Source organism: Onychostoma macrolepis, chromosome 08 (genome assembly GCF_012432095.1).
Source record: "Onychostoma macrolepis isolate SWU-2019 chromosome 08, ASM1243209v1, whole genome shotgun sequence".
Classification (NCBI taxonomy): Eukaryota; Metazoa; Chordata; class Actinopteri; order Cypriniformes; family Cyprinidae; genus Onychostoma; species Onychostoma macrolepis.
The window spans coordinates 818421-833628 of NC_081162.1; the positions used below are offsets into that span (position 1 = coordinate 818421).

General features: G+C 39.5%; 1 protein-coding gene across 1 annotated transcript in view; it reads left to right on the forward strand.

The window, feature by feature from the left end:
- The first annotated feature begins 11993 nt into the window (after positions 1 to 11993).
- The window catches only part of cacna2d3a (calcium channel, voltage-dependent, alpha 2/delta subunit 3a), a 248553-nt gene continuing 245338 nt past the window's right edge, over positions 11994 to 15208 (forward strand). Inside the window, exons 1-2 of the mRNA XM_058785501.1 lie at positions 11994 to 12763; positions 13286 to 13367. Coding sequence (XP_058641484.1) covers positions 12669 to 12763; positions 13286 to 13367 — 177 coding nt within the window. The 5' untranslated portion in view covers positions 11994 to 12668. The remainder of the gene's footprint in view (positions 12764 to 13285; positions 13368 to 15208) is intronic.

Here is a 15208-nt window from a genome sequence, read left to right on the forward strand (position 1 = left end):
CACACTGGACTTCAAGCAACATGGATTCTGTGCCTCTCCACTCTTCCTTCAGACTCTGGGACCTTGATTTCCAAATGAAATGTAAAATTTACTTTCATCTGAAAAGAGGACTTTGGACCACTGAGCAACAATCCAGTTCTTTTTCTCCACAGCCCAGGTAAGATGCTTCTGACGTTGTCTCTGGTTCAGAAGTGGCTTGGTAGCCCTTTTCCTGAAGACGTCTGAGCGTGGTGACTCTTGATGCACTGACTCCAGCTTCAGTTCTCTCCTTGTGAAGCTCTCACAAGTGTTTGAATCGGATTTGCTTGACAGTATTCTCAAGCTTGCGGTCATCCCTGTTGCTTGTGCACCTTTTCCTACCCAAATTCTTCCTTCCAGTCAACTTTGCATTTAATATGCTTTGATACAGCACTCTGTAAACAGCCACACCTTTCAGTAATGACCTTCTGTGACTTACCCTCTTTGTGGAGGGTGTCAATGTTCGTCTTCTGGATCATTGCCAAGTCAGCAGTCTTCCCCATTATTGTGGTTTCAAAGAACAAGAGATACCCAGAATTTATACTGTAGGGATGGTCATTTATCCAAACTCAAATGTAAATATTCTAATATTTTGAGATACTGATTTTTGACTTTCATGAGCTGTAAGCTCTAATCATCAAAATTAAAAGAAATACACATTTGAAATATATCAGTCTGTGTGTAATGAATGAATATAATATACAAGTTTCACTTTTTGAATGGAATTAGTGAAATAAATCAACTTTTTGATGATATTCTAATTATATGACCAGCACCTGTATATATCGCAATATCTATAGAAACCTTAGGGAATCAGCCAAATTAATTTTTACTTTGTTTATTTAGTTTTTCTTTTTACCAAATGAACATAAGGATACTGATAAACACAAGACACATGCATTTTCACTTCTTCTTCTTCTTCAGGTCACAGCTGACCTGAGACTCTGGCTTTCTCTGTCTTCTTTGAAGCTCTCTATGAAATAACAAGAGAGAAGTTCAACAGTATGATGAATAAATATTAACATCAAAACTGATACGTTAACCTGTTAACTTGCGTCCCCGTTTTTAATCTCTTTAACCAATAGTTGCGTCGGCGCCAATGAAGTCATGCAGTATGAATGACTTCTATGAATCCACAGTACGAAGTGCTTCTAATTCAGTTTTAATGTGCGCCTAGCACGGCTACAGATGAGGCATTAAGTGCATGGCACTGCGACCAACTTTACATTTTACAGAGTTTAATGTGGCTCCTTCTTGGTATCTAACAATACCGTTATATCGTCACACCCTAAATTAACACGATGTCGATATTACATGATTTGAATATCACTGTTATCGCCAATACTGGCATATCGCAACATGGTGCTCAGGAGTTCATCATTCACCAGTGTTTCGTGTTCAAGACTGTGAAATGCATCCAACTACTTTCTTCCCACTGCAATGCACCCAAGATCAGACGTCGCCATTCAGACTCAGCACATGACCAGGCAGAACGTAAATATCACTCTTTCCAAACCTCTTTCACAGAAATCCTTGGCATTAGAGTGACTTCACACAGAAGTCAGTTAATTCTCATCTCATAGAGATTCCTTTAACTAGACTACAGATAAACAAATGATAAAACTTGGTTTAATGAATGTTAGATCCCTTTCTACGAAAGTGCTTTTTGTAAATTATATAAATACAGATCATAACCTAGATATGCTACAAATACTTGTAGCATTTTTAGTACACTTTGAAGTATAGTCTCAGTACACTACTAGTTTAGTAGTTTTATACTGCAAGTATACTCGTAAGTTTTCTTTAAGTGAACTTTACATCATACTTTAAGTATACTACTATGTCCCTATTTATTAAATTTGTATATATTTTGTTATATGAAAATCTGAACATACAAAACATCAAAAAGAATGAACAGGGTATCTGCTTGTAAACAATAACATTTTATTCTAGCTTCATGCATTCTTTTTTATAAACACTTGAATGTGGGTAAGTTTCATAAATAAATAAATAAAGAAAGAAAGAAAGCAAGAAAGAACATTTTAAACGAAAAGCTGAAGACTATTAATTGGATTCAGAATGATAATCAAAACGTAGATGGAGTCAATCCACACCCCAAAGCTTGACAATCATTATTACCTCTTCATGGGTCAACATTTTATTCCATAACGTTACACAGTTTTGATGCTGTTTTGGAACATGTTAGATTACGTGTGGAAGCATCTGTTGTTTTTTGGTTTCTTCTTCGCTTGTGTTTTGGAAATTGTGTACAGAAGATGTGTAATAGTGCCCCCTACCATATAACAACGAAAACATTATCAGAGCACAAGTACAGCTCAAATAAATTTAGGGCCTGTTTACACCTGGTCATTTCATGCGTTTTCGCTGATCGGATATCTATCTGATTTGTTAAAACGTTTCCATTTACATTTGACCACAAAAATGCGTCGTCGCAAAACGGATATAAATCTGATCTTCAATTCTCGTGCTATATTTAAAGGGTGCTTTCACACCTGCCTCATTTAGTTTGGTTGAATCGTACTAGAGTTCGTTTTCCCTCTTGGTACGGTTCGTTTGGGCAGGTGAGAATGCAGCGGGTGCGCACCAAAAGCGGACCAAACAAGCGTACCGAGACCCAGCTGAAGAGGTGGTCTTGGTCCGCTTCCAAACAAACTCTGGTACAGTTCATTTAAGGTGTGAATATGAACCGGCCTTGATCCAATCCAATTGCAGAAAGCATGCTCAGAAAACACACAGCTCGCGCATATAGTGCTGTTGTTTGCATTTCAATCGCTTAAATCACTTGTTTTCAAACCGCAATGCTTAAAAATGCGTGCCAATTATGAGTTTTCGTGACCATGGCACACAACAATGTGACATGAACGCACTAAATAGGCTAAAGCTTGCCGCAAAGCCCCAGCAAAAGTTACAATGAATGTGTCTGGGGGAAATAGTAAGGAGATATTTTAATTATTTATTAATAAACTAGTGTTTTCTGAGTCAGTGTCACAAAGATGAAGTTAAAAATCCTGACTCGCCATCTCCTCATTGGACGCGCCTTTAGAAAGAAATGCATCTTTACGGATTATAATGAAAGAGTTTTTGTTTTGGATATAATTTATTTAGTTTTGTAGTAATTCAAAGCTTTCTATATATATATTCATCATGTCTGTAAGTTACAGTTCATTTTTGACGGGAAGGGCATCCTATTAGTTTTCTTAATTTTAGAAAAGCACGTTTTCTTGATATTGTGAGTGCACACAAATAAAAATATACCCTTTACAGTTCCGAACTATGTATTATTATTACCTTTATGAGCAACAATTACGGCATATTTGTATGATGTCCTGAAGCGCGCTTCAGCTTCCACTCTCCGCACAAACGATTGGATATGCGCCTAGCGCACATTTATCTAGGTTAAATGTTTAAACTAACATTTTAATGTGCTTTGAGTATTTCATATCTATAGATTTTATTTTTGGCAAGTCGTAATTACAACATTGTATGACATTGTCTGATATATGATGCTCATAAGTTTCTTCATATTGCGTTTTTATCTCATGACAGCAAATCAGTAAAAGAATAGAAGAAATTGCACTACAAAAGATCTCCATGATTAGCCTGTTTTTGCACTTCCTGTTTTTCCCTGCTTGAGAATTTCTGTCCAATGAAAGGATGACCTTAGCACACGTGTGGTTTTGTTTACAATTTCTAGTTCACTTGCAAAAAGGGCAGTGTGAAAGCGAACAGCTGGTGTGAATACACCCAAATTTAACGGAGTTCACTTTAACAAAATCAAAAGATAAGCACTGCATTTTATTAATTATCAGCTCATTTTAAGATCAAACACTGCAATAGGAGAGCACTGGAAAGATAAGTTTGTCTTACTACTTTTAATGAAGATGATTGTGTGTTGACTGTCTGCGTCTTACTTTCAGTTTCATTTGTGGCAGTTTGCACGTTGGCTTGCTGAAGAGATGCTCAGGTACTCGTCCGCGGCGATGTGTGTTGCATTAGCGCAGTCATATCTGACTATAATGTCATATAGCCTGTAACACACTCTTACACGTTTATTATTTTAACATTTTGGGAGGAGTAAAATTTGCATATGTGGTTTGAACAACCAGATGCATTTACAATTTACACCACCTCCTGAAGTGGTTTGAGCGATCGGATTTATATCCGTCTCGACTGCGTTTCGGAGGGCATTTACACCTGGTCTTTTCACGATTGGATAGTTATAAGATCAGACAAAACGCATGATGTGACCAGGTGTAAACAGCCCCTTATACTTTTTTAAGTATAAGTCAAGTATACTTAACCCATAAGAACCCACGGTGACGCCGAGTGTCACAAACACTGGTGATTATCTGAAAAGGTCTTTTTAAAGTATTATCCTCACTTTCAACTTTCACTTTCAGGAAGTCCCTAAGTGACATATAATGAACATCCAGGTTCAGTCATGTGACAATGTGTGCACTTTTGTTGTCATGGCAACATTTCCAAAACGGCCTCCTGTCTGGTTAGCATATGTTGCAGTATCAGCAATTTTTAAAATGCTTGTTTTTGTTACTAAAGGTATGTTTCAACCCATGAAACAATTATAATGTTTTAATAACATATCCTAGATTACTCTTAACCTGATTTTAATATATTTCTTGAACAAATTGATATAAAACAAGTTACAAAGATATTGTGGTGACGTATTTGTCACATTAATAAAAATGGTAAAAATGGTAATGAGCTGCTCAAATAATTTAGCTGATTCAATTATTTTAGTGCTATATATTTCTTGCTGCTCATTTCAAAGCATATTTTAACAAATCTACATGCATGTTTAACATGTTTACCTCCAGTGTAAGGTAGCTATTTATTTTTATTACATTTTCGAGATGTGAAAAAAAACAATCAGAAAATCTAAAAATTAATTTCTGGTTAAACCATATACCTGAAAAGGTTTAATTTTGATATGTTACAAAAGAGTTGTTGTTTTGGATATAATTTATTTAGTTTTGTAGTAATTCAAAGCTTTCTATATATATATTCATCATGTCTGTAAGTTACAGTTCATTTTTGATGGGAAGGGCATCCTATTAGTTTTCTTAATTTTAGAAAAGCACGTTTTCTTGATATTGTGAGTGCACACAAATAAAAATATACCCTTTACAGTTCCGAACTATGTATTATTATTACCTTTATGAGCAACAATTACGGCATATTTGTATGATGTCCTGAAGCGCGCTTCAGCTTCCACTCTCCGCACAAACGATTGGATATGCGCCTAGCGCACATTTATCTAGGTTAAATGTTTAAACTAACATTTTAATGTGCTTTGAGTATTTCATATCTATAGATTTTATTTTTGGCAAGTCGTAATTACAACATTGTATGACATTGTCTGATATATGATGCTCATAAGTTTCTTCATATTGCGTTTTTATCTCATGACAGCAAATCAGTAAAAGAATAGAAGAAATTGCACTACAAAAGATCTCCATGATTAGCCTGTTTTTGCACTTCCTGTTTTTCCCTGCTTGAGAATTTCTGTCCAATGAAAGGATGACCTTAGCACACGTGTGGTTTTGTTTACAATTTCTAGTTCACTTGCAAAAAGGGCAGTGTGAAAGCGAACAGCTGGTGTGAATACACCCAAATTTAACGGAGTTCACTTTAACAAAATCAAAAGATAAGCACTGCATTTTATTAATTATCAGCTCATTTTAAGATCAAACACTGCAATAGGAGAGCACTGGAAAGATAAGTTTGTCTTACTACTTTTAATGAAGATGATTGTGTGTTGACTGTCTGCGTCTTACTTTCAGTTTCATTTGTGGCAGTTTGCACGTTGGCTTGCTGAAGAGATGCTCAGGTACTCGTCCGCGGCGATGTGTGTTGCATTAGCGCAGTCATATCTGACTATAATGTCATATAGCCTGTAACACACTCTTACACGTTTATTATTTTAACATTTTGGGAGGAGTAAAATTTGCATATGTGGTTTGAACAACCAGATGCATTTACAATTTACACCACCTCCTGAAGTGGTTTGAGCGATCGGATTTATATCCGTCTCGACTGCATTTCGGAGGGCATTTACACCTGGTCTTTTCACGATTGGATAGTTATAAGATCAGACAAAACGCATGATGTGACCAGGTGTAAACAGCCCCTTATACTTTTTTTTAAGTATAAGTCAAGTATACTTAACCCATGAGAACCCACGGTGACGCGAGTGTCACAAACACTGGTGATTATCTGAAAAGGTCTTTTTAAAGTATTATCCCTCACTTTCAACTTTCACTTTCAGGAAGTCCCTAAGTGACATATAATGAACATCCAGGTTCAGTCATGTGACAATGTGTGCACTTTTGTTGTCATGGCAACATTTCCAAAACGGCCTCCTGTCTGGTTAGCATATGTTGCAGTATCAGCAATTTTTAAAATGCTTGTTTTTGTTACTAAAGGTATGTTTCAACCCATGAAACAATTATAATGTTTTAATAACATATCCTAGATTACTCTTAACCTGATTTTAATATATTTCTTGAACAAATTGATATAAAACAAGTTACAAAGATATTGTGGTGACGTATTTGTCACATTAATAAAAATGGTAAAAATGGTAATGAGCTGCTCAAATAATTTAGCTGATTCAATTATTTTAGTGCTATATATTTCTTGCTGCTCATTTCAAAGCATATTTTAACAAATCTACATGCATGTTTAACATGTTTACCTCCAGTGTAAGGTAGCTATTTATTTTTATTACATTTTCGAGATGTGAAAAAAAAAACAATCAGAAAATCTAAAAATTAATTTCTGGTTAAACCATATACCTGAAAAGGTTTAATTTTGATATGTTACAAAAGAGTTGTTGTAACATTTAATGGTCATAGTAATGTGGTTTTGAAATATGTTGTGGCAAAGCAAATAAAATGCAAAAACTGTATTACTTCTGAAAAAGGTTTTTGTTTTATCGTACCAGAAAAGTAATCATTTTGATATATGTTGTGGAAAAGCAAATAAACAGAAAAAAACCTGTTATTTAGCAAAAAACAATGCTAAAATATATATATTTTTTTCAATTGAAAAATAAACGCCCAATGTGACATATGTGTAACATTACAGATCTTTCACAAGGAGGGGTTGTATTTTAAAAACAACTGCAGAAACATGTTATAAGTGGTCCATTTGGTCAGTTTTATATGCCCCATAATTTTCCTATAAGGAGAAATTATGTCATTTTAAGTATATTTCTGAGAATTACATAAAGCACATTTCTGAGAAGTACATAAAAAGTAGACTGAAAGTATACTTTCCTATTTTTAGTTTATAAGAAGTAATAGCACACTTGAATAAACTTATTTTTTGTAAGGGCAGGCTAAAACCTATTCTCGTGTATACTTCATATAGCTTAAGCTGCAAACTCAAATCCTTGTTACAAATATCCAATAGCTCAGAAAAACTTGATGTTTTAACAGAAACAATGGACTCTCTCTTTTTATGCACTTTTGAAATGGTTGTTCCTTTACCCTTAAAGAAGATTAAGGAAAACCTTCTGACACCATGGTATAATGAGCACACTCATGCCCTAAAGAGAGCAGCCCAGAAAATGGAGTGCAGCAGAAAGAAAACAAAACTAGAGGTATTTCGTCTTGTATGGAGGGGAAGTACTTCTACTTACAGAAACGCTCTAAAACCTGCTAAATCTGCTTACTTTTCATCTCTTTTAGAAGAAAACAAACACAACTAAATAAATTAACCAAAAATGAAGCATCAACAGGTGCAGACTGTCACAAGTTCACAGCCCAGAACTCAATTTCCCAGCATTCACCTTGATCCACACCTGCAACTACTTCTCAGTCAGCACACCTGTTAGCGATCACCTCGTCCCCTCACTATAACAGCAGTTCTTATTCACTCCTTCATCGTCTGGTCTCGTCTGTGGTTTCCCTTACACCATTCCTACCGCCATGAATCTCCTATATCCTCACGTCTGGTTACCCGTCTTCAGTCCTCCATTCCATCACTTCACCAGCCTTCTAATCCTTTGAAGGATGCTCTCCCTCCTGTCTCCTACCTGGCTCCTCCCTCCTTCTTCACCTCCCTGGACTCTGTTCGTCGTCCTCCTCCCAGGTGCCTGTCCTCCTCCCGAGCCTCCTCCCAAGTTCCCACCTGTCCCTCTCCCTGTTGTTCCAATGGCACAGGGACGAGCCTTCCGGGAGGTGTGTCACTGTGTTTGTTTTTCTCCCCATGTGCTCCGTGACCCAGTTTCTCCCTTGTTTGATTGTGTTCATGTTATCCAGGTGTGTCTTGTAATTAAGCTCGTTACCCCATAAATCCTAGTCTGTGCATTCTGTCTCTGTCGGGTCTACTTGTTGGATTACATGTTTACCCCTGTTCCTGTTGTGGATTTACCCCTGTGATTCTCTCATTATATACTGTTTACGTATTCACATCTCCATTGTTCCTTCCAAAAACACAACTTCATCCTAGAGAATTAGTTAACTACAGACCGATCTCAAATCTCCCTTTTTTGTCAAAAATACTAGGAAAGGCAGTTTCCTCTCAGCTATGTTCCTTCTTAGAGAGAAACGGTATGTGAGGATTTCCAGTCAGGATTTAGACTATATCATAGTGCTGAGACGGCTCTCATTAGAGTTACGAATGACCTGTTTTTATCATCCGATCGTGGTTGTATCTCTCAATAAATGCTACTGGACCTTAGAGCTGCATTCCACACTATCGACCACAACATTCTTTTGAGTAGACTACAAAATTATGTTGGCATTAGTGGAATTGCATTGGCATGGTATTAAACAGTGAAATATTGTGTCGAAGGAACCAAAACTCTACCATTCTCCTTTGTCCAGACAAAACCAGCAGTTTCATTCCAGGCTGCAACAAAGTCAGATTGTGCAGAAGACCTGGTTCCTGTGATCTTGTCCTGATGGCCATCTAGGTGATGAGGTCTTCGCTGGGGATCTGTCTGTGGGGCTCATCTAGTTGTTCTGGTCCCCTGTTACGTCTCCCTAATTATTTGGCATCCAGGGATTTTAGGAGATAACACAAAACCATTAATAAATAAAATATTTTTAAGCTAAAACACTTTTCCCTGCTATGGAGGCATGGTGTGTGCAATTAAGAAACAGGCAGAGGCAAAACAGAGTCCGAGTTCTGCGTTTAGTAGGAGCATGAGTTCCCAAAACCAGGTCTGGGTTGGCCAATACGGCGCAATACTGTTCCTCGTCCTCGCTGACCTTGCACAGTGTCTGTGCGAGAAGGCTCACTGGGAGAAGCACAAACTTGCGTAAAGCCCAGTGCGTCCGTGCCGAGGGGGCCTCGGTCAGGGAGTCATACCATGGGAGGACTCATGGGAGGCAACCAGGTTTACTTGAGCTTCCCTGAATCGACTCCAGAACAGCTGGATCGTCTCGGGATGGAGTCGCCATTCTCCAGGGAACGTGAGCTGTCGTGAGAGCACATCGGCTGCACAAGCTCCCCCAGGATGTGGAAAGCACGCAGCAACTTGTACTGCGTCTGACTCCAGAGGAGGAGATGGCAGGCGAGTTGTGACATGCGACATGATCATAGACAACCCTGCCAGTTGAGTATGAAATGGTTGCAATGTTGACCATGCGGACCAACACGTGCTAGCCAAGCAGCTGCGGCTGGACCGCCGCAAGGCAAGTAGCACTGCCAGCAACTCGAGGCAGTTGATGTGCCAAAGCAGTCGAGGCCCTGTCCAGAACCCCGAGGCTACCTGCCCGTTGCATGTAGCGCACCAGCTCACACTGGAGGCATCCATCATGACAACGACATGCCGAGACACTTGTCCTGCGGGCACCCCGACCGGTAGAAAGACAAGGTCCGTCCAGGGGCTGAATGAGCGGCAACGCGTTGGCGTGATGGTCACGCGAACTGCACCGCGGGGCCATGCCCATCTCGGGACTCGGGAGTGTAACCTGTGGTCCCATATGAAGCAATCCGAGTGGCGAGACTGCAGCTGTGGATGCCATATGCCCCAGGAGCCTCTGAGAGTGTTTCAGTGGTACCACCATCCTGCCTCTGAAGGAACTCAGGCAGTTCAGCACGGACTGGGCATGCTCGTTGGTGAGACTGAAAAAGAGATTCTCTGCATGAGGGAGAGCTTGCTCTTTTCTCAGTTGACCCGAAGCCCCAACTGGCTGAGGTGCCAGAGCACCAGGTCCCTGTGATCACACAACTGTTCTCACGTGCGGGCCATGCTCGAGATAGTTGAGGATCCTGATGCCCACTTCCCGTAATGGGCAAGGGCGCCCTCCGTGACTTCGTAAAGACACGAGGGGACAGGGAAAGCTCTAAGGGGAGGACTCTGACTGCCATGCCTGACCCTCGAACGCAAACCGAAGAAAGGTTTGCATCAAGGGAGAATCGAGACATGAAAGCAAGCATCCTTCAGGTCGACCGCTGCAAACCACTCCTGGGGTAGGATGCATCTGATGATGACTGATCACGGCAGAACTCCCTGCGTCCCCAGAGGGACTGGCCAGAGATGCGTGGAGAGGGAATGTCAACGTGTCACTTAACCTCCCCGCCATCGAGGGTAGTGAGGATGGGGGAGGCAGACGAGCAGCTTCCAGCCGAAAAAGGGGTCGTTCACGACTTCATCAGCTCCTCATGCACCTCCGGGAAGAAAGGAACTGGGGCACGCCGTAAGACGGCAGAGCAGAATCACCGGGGAGCTACACAGAACAGCTGCTGCGGGAGGAGTGAAAGGTCCATGGGGACTGGCCCGGTGGAAAGGCTCTCACTGTAACCCTCAGATCGCCCAAAGCACTAGCCGATTGTTCTCTGCTCATGGCAGAGAAGCCAGCGCGGGTAGTGACAGAGTAGTGACACGCTATCCCCGTGAGGAGAGAGAGGCTCCATGGTTACATGCTCACAACGAATGCATAAACCATCCACAAATGCAGCTTCAGCATGCTGGATGCCCAGACACTGAAGACAACGATCATTGCTGTCGACGGAGGATAGGAAAGGACCGCAACCAAGAGGACACGGCCAGAACGGTGTCTTTAAAAAGATGCGAACCGACCGTGATTTGCTCTTTTAGGAAATCTGCTCTTTTAGTTGAAGTGCCCAGGGGAATCGCTGCAGACAGGGACATTTATATATTTATACCCGTATGCGCGGGGAGTGGCTCAGGTATGCTAAATCCACTAGCCAATATTCATTGGCGTTTTCTCTTAAAGTTAGAGATGATTGGAGCTCCCAAGTGAATCCCCTAATGTCATCACGACATAACTCGCAGTGACCGACAGATAGGGAACATACTTTTTTAAACTATCACAAAGTAAGTTTGAATTCAAAAGCAGTACCTACTCAAACAGCATGCAATTTTAGACACTGATTGTTTTGTTCCTGAATTAATAATTTCTATTACAGTAATAAAATGTGCATAGTAATTGTCATTGTTGTCATAATTGTTGATAATACACATCAAATTATAAATTATTACAATTTAAATAATATATAATTATTTTTTCGCATTATTTTAATGACATTTTTTTTTTCCAGTAATGAGAATTTGCAGGAAGAAATTTACATTTATATTTAGTCATTTAGCAAACTCTTTTATCCAAAGCGACTTACAAATAAGGACAATGGAAGCAATCAAAATCAACAAAAGAGTAATGATAAGTGCTATAACAAGTCTCAGATAGCTGAACGCAGTACACATAGCAAGGGTTTTCTTTTTTTTTTCTTTTTTATCATATAATAAATAAAAAGAAAATAGATAGAATACAAAAAGCATTTTTAGAGAATAGAGAATTTTTATTTTTTATTTTTTAAGAAAACAAGCAGTTAGTAAATGAATAGAGTGGAAGTCTAAAAGGGGCTATTTTTTTTAAAGAACAGAATAGAGTGCTAGAGTTAGAGGGTAAAATAAAGATGGAAGAGATGTTCCATGTGTTACAAGAAATGTAGTGCATAGACATTAAAATGTGATAGATAGATAGATAGATAGATAGATAAACAAACAAACAAACTCTGGAAGAAATATAAGTCTGCAGGTTTCATGAGATTCACCATGCTCAATAACTCCAATCACTAACTAAATGACTAGATAATTGCTGAGGAGTTTACAGCTAGTATTTCTCTGATGGAGGGCTGAGGATCGAGGCGCATCTGTAGTCGTACAGTAGTTGTGGTGTAGTCTCTTTAACTCATTCACTCAGTCTGTCGTGTCTTGTCGTTTCCCGTTTTCCGGCAGTTGTTTTGTTCACTATTTCGTCATCGATTCGTATAGCATCATTTGATAGGATTCTCCTGTGAAGAACAATATAGGCAGCAGCAGCTTCTCAGAAAGCGGACGAAAGAGAAGACATGACACGTCCTCGCATCATCGGTCCGTTCTGCTCTCACCTCTCTCTTTCAGCGCACTTGATTTGAGTAAAACTGCAGTACGACTGGAGTATATATAGCATGACAGCGGCGGCTTTCCTTAAAAAATACATGCATGCGCTTCCCTTGTTACATCTCTGACTGGAACGCACTCCACGCGACGCATCCATACATATATTTGTTGTAAGCTGTGTTAGTCGGCAGCTGAGTTTGTTGACAGACAATTCTTCATCTCTTCAGAAGCTCTGGACATCATTGCAATCATGAAGTGTGTTTTGCATTGTGTATTTTTCCTCCTGCTGTGGATTACACCCAATGCCAGAGTATGTGCATCTCATCAAGGAATTCCCCTGTCAGTGTAAGTATACTTTTCGTATATCTCTAATTTGTATATAATTAGTAGGTGCTAATAATAGGCTACAAATAAAATAGGATGTTTTGTATATTGTTTGCTGTATTGATTTTGTACAACTATTGCTGACAAAGAAACATATATAAAATAGCCTATATTGTTGTCATTATGTCCAAAATGTGTTATTTGCTATTTTTCAAGTTGCCCAGACTGCTCTACAAAATGAACTGAATCAAAATGAATCAACCTAAATATTTTAGGTCACAATATGCATTTATTTATTTAGCCAGTGCCTTTTGATTTTAAAGTTCACTTCATATAGTTGTGTGATGGGACAAATGCAGTTTAAAGGATGTATTTGCTTAAATACCATACAAATTTCATGTATTATAATTGTACATGATTTGAAAATGCAGTTTAAGCAAGTTTTTAAGCAAGTTTTCACTATATTGCACTTATCTCTCATACCCAAATTTGTACCTGTTATGTCAAATTAATTTCCTCATAATTTCATTTCCTTCTTTCTAGTGTAAAACTTTGGGCTTCAGCGTTTGGTGGAGAAATTAAATCCATTGCGGCCAAGTATTCTGGCTCTCAGCTGTTGCAAAAGGTAAAGTGAGCTGTGCTAATCTGTGCAGTTAAAGGTGCAGTAGAAGATCTTGGAAAATGCTAAGTTTAGCCTGATAGCACTGAAAGCGAATGTCCCACCCTCCCTGCAATCGCCATCCAAAGCCACTCCCCCTGCATGCACATACGCTCAAAGAGCAGAATACCAGAGACAACATTAAATTACTACAATAGGTTACATCCCCGCTCTGCACTTTTCATATGTATATTTTATCATGTCCGATGGTTGTTCTGTTCGACCGTAAGTCATAAGTGCCCTGCGAAGTGGACATCACCAGATATTCCACCATGATTCCATGTTCAATACAAAGGACATTAAAGTGTGCGAGACATGAATTTAAATTGTATTTATTTACAGAGGAATATTATGTCACACTTAACACTTCTCTTGTAAGTTTTGTCTGTGTGTGAAGACGCTGCGCAGCGCAAATCCGTGAGTGAATGTTCCGAAGTGACATAAACTTCAACGGATTTCCCTGCTCAGGGAGTAGGGAGCAATGAACACTGTGTAGGGATCATATCAATCGGAACACAGTTCATGCACGTAACGTTAGCTCTCTTCTAACGAGCTGGTTATGTGAACCGACTGTGTTAACTAAGCGAGAGACATGCAAAATATGCAGAGCGGGGGGCGTGAGGACTGGAATTGGGAACAGTGCTGGGCTACATCATGTATCATTCATGAGAAATCTTTATAGCACAGTTAGTAAGTACTACAATACCAGGAAGGAAAATTGGGTTGTTGATGTTTGCCTGCCATTCACGCTCTGTCTGCACAGTGTGCGTGAATGCACTGGTGACGTATCCTGTCTGCGCGAACAGGGTGTGCAGAGGTATGCAAATACATACGTTGACAGGCAGGTAGGAAAGCCAATTAAAACGCTCGGACCGAGCGTTTTGATTGAACGAACATTTCTTGGTCCTATACCTTCCACAGAATATATAAATTCAGATAAATACATTTAGACCACTTAACTCAATGATTGCTATCAGAATAACAAAAAAATGTTTCTGAAGACAATCACCTATGGCACCTTTAACACCATGAACAAAACATAACTGAAAGATATATCATGATATTTTTTGAAGTACGTTGGAGTACCATGTTATTGTCAAGCTATATGAATTTGGTAATCATTCGGTACCATGTTATTTATCAAAGTATTACCATCTGATACCAATACTGTGCCATGTGCTTCTTTTTAAGGGGCACACATTATTTTTGACTATAAGGTTTTAGCTCCTTTTGTGGTGTTCTTGCAATATCGCATACACAAGCACATGTCAACACTCATACTCACACACACACACACACACACACACACACACACACACAGACACAGTCTACGCTAATTAAACCACCCACGAGCAGCAAACCTGGTTTGGTTTGTTCTGTTCGTTTTTTTGTCCACCTTCCATTGCTAGTGTTCTGCTTGTCTTTTTTCACAAGTGAGGTCAGGGCATCACAGAGGTCAGCACACGAGGCCTGTGATTATGGGAAAGCATGTTTCTGTAATGGAGCAGATGGATGTCTGTGAGCATGATTTTAGTGTGATTTTGCCAGTGATATTCTCACCATTGGGCTGGTTGGAGTTCATATTTCAATATTAAGGAAAAAGACAGCGACTGTAGAATGTTTGTGGCATGTGTGCATCTGTGTGTGTGCTACTAAGTAAAGAGGATGGGAGCCCGAGGGGCAGATTATCTGTGTGACGGTTTTAAAAAGAAGAAAGAGAACATGCCTGGTGAGCAGACAGAAAAGCAGCGAAGAGAAAAAACAGAGCAGAGGGCAACAGAAGAGAAGAAAGGAAAGAGACATATGAC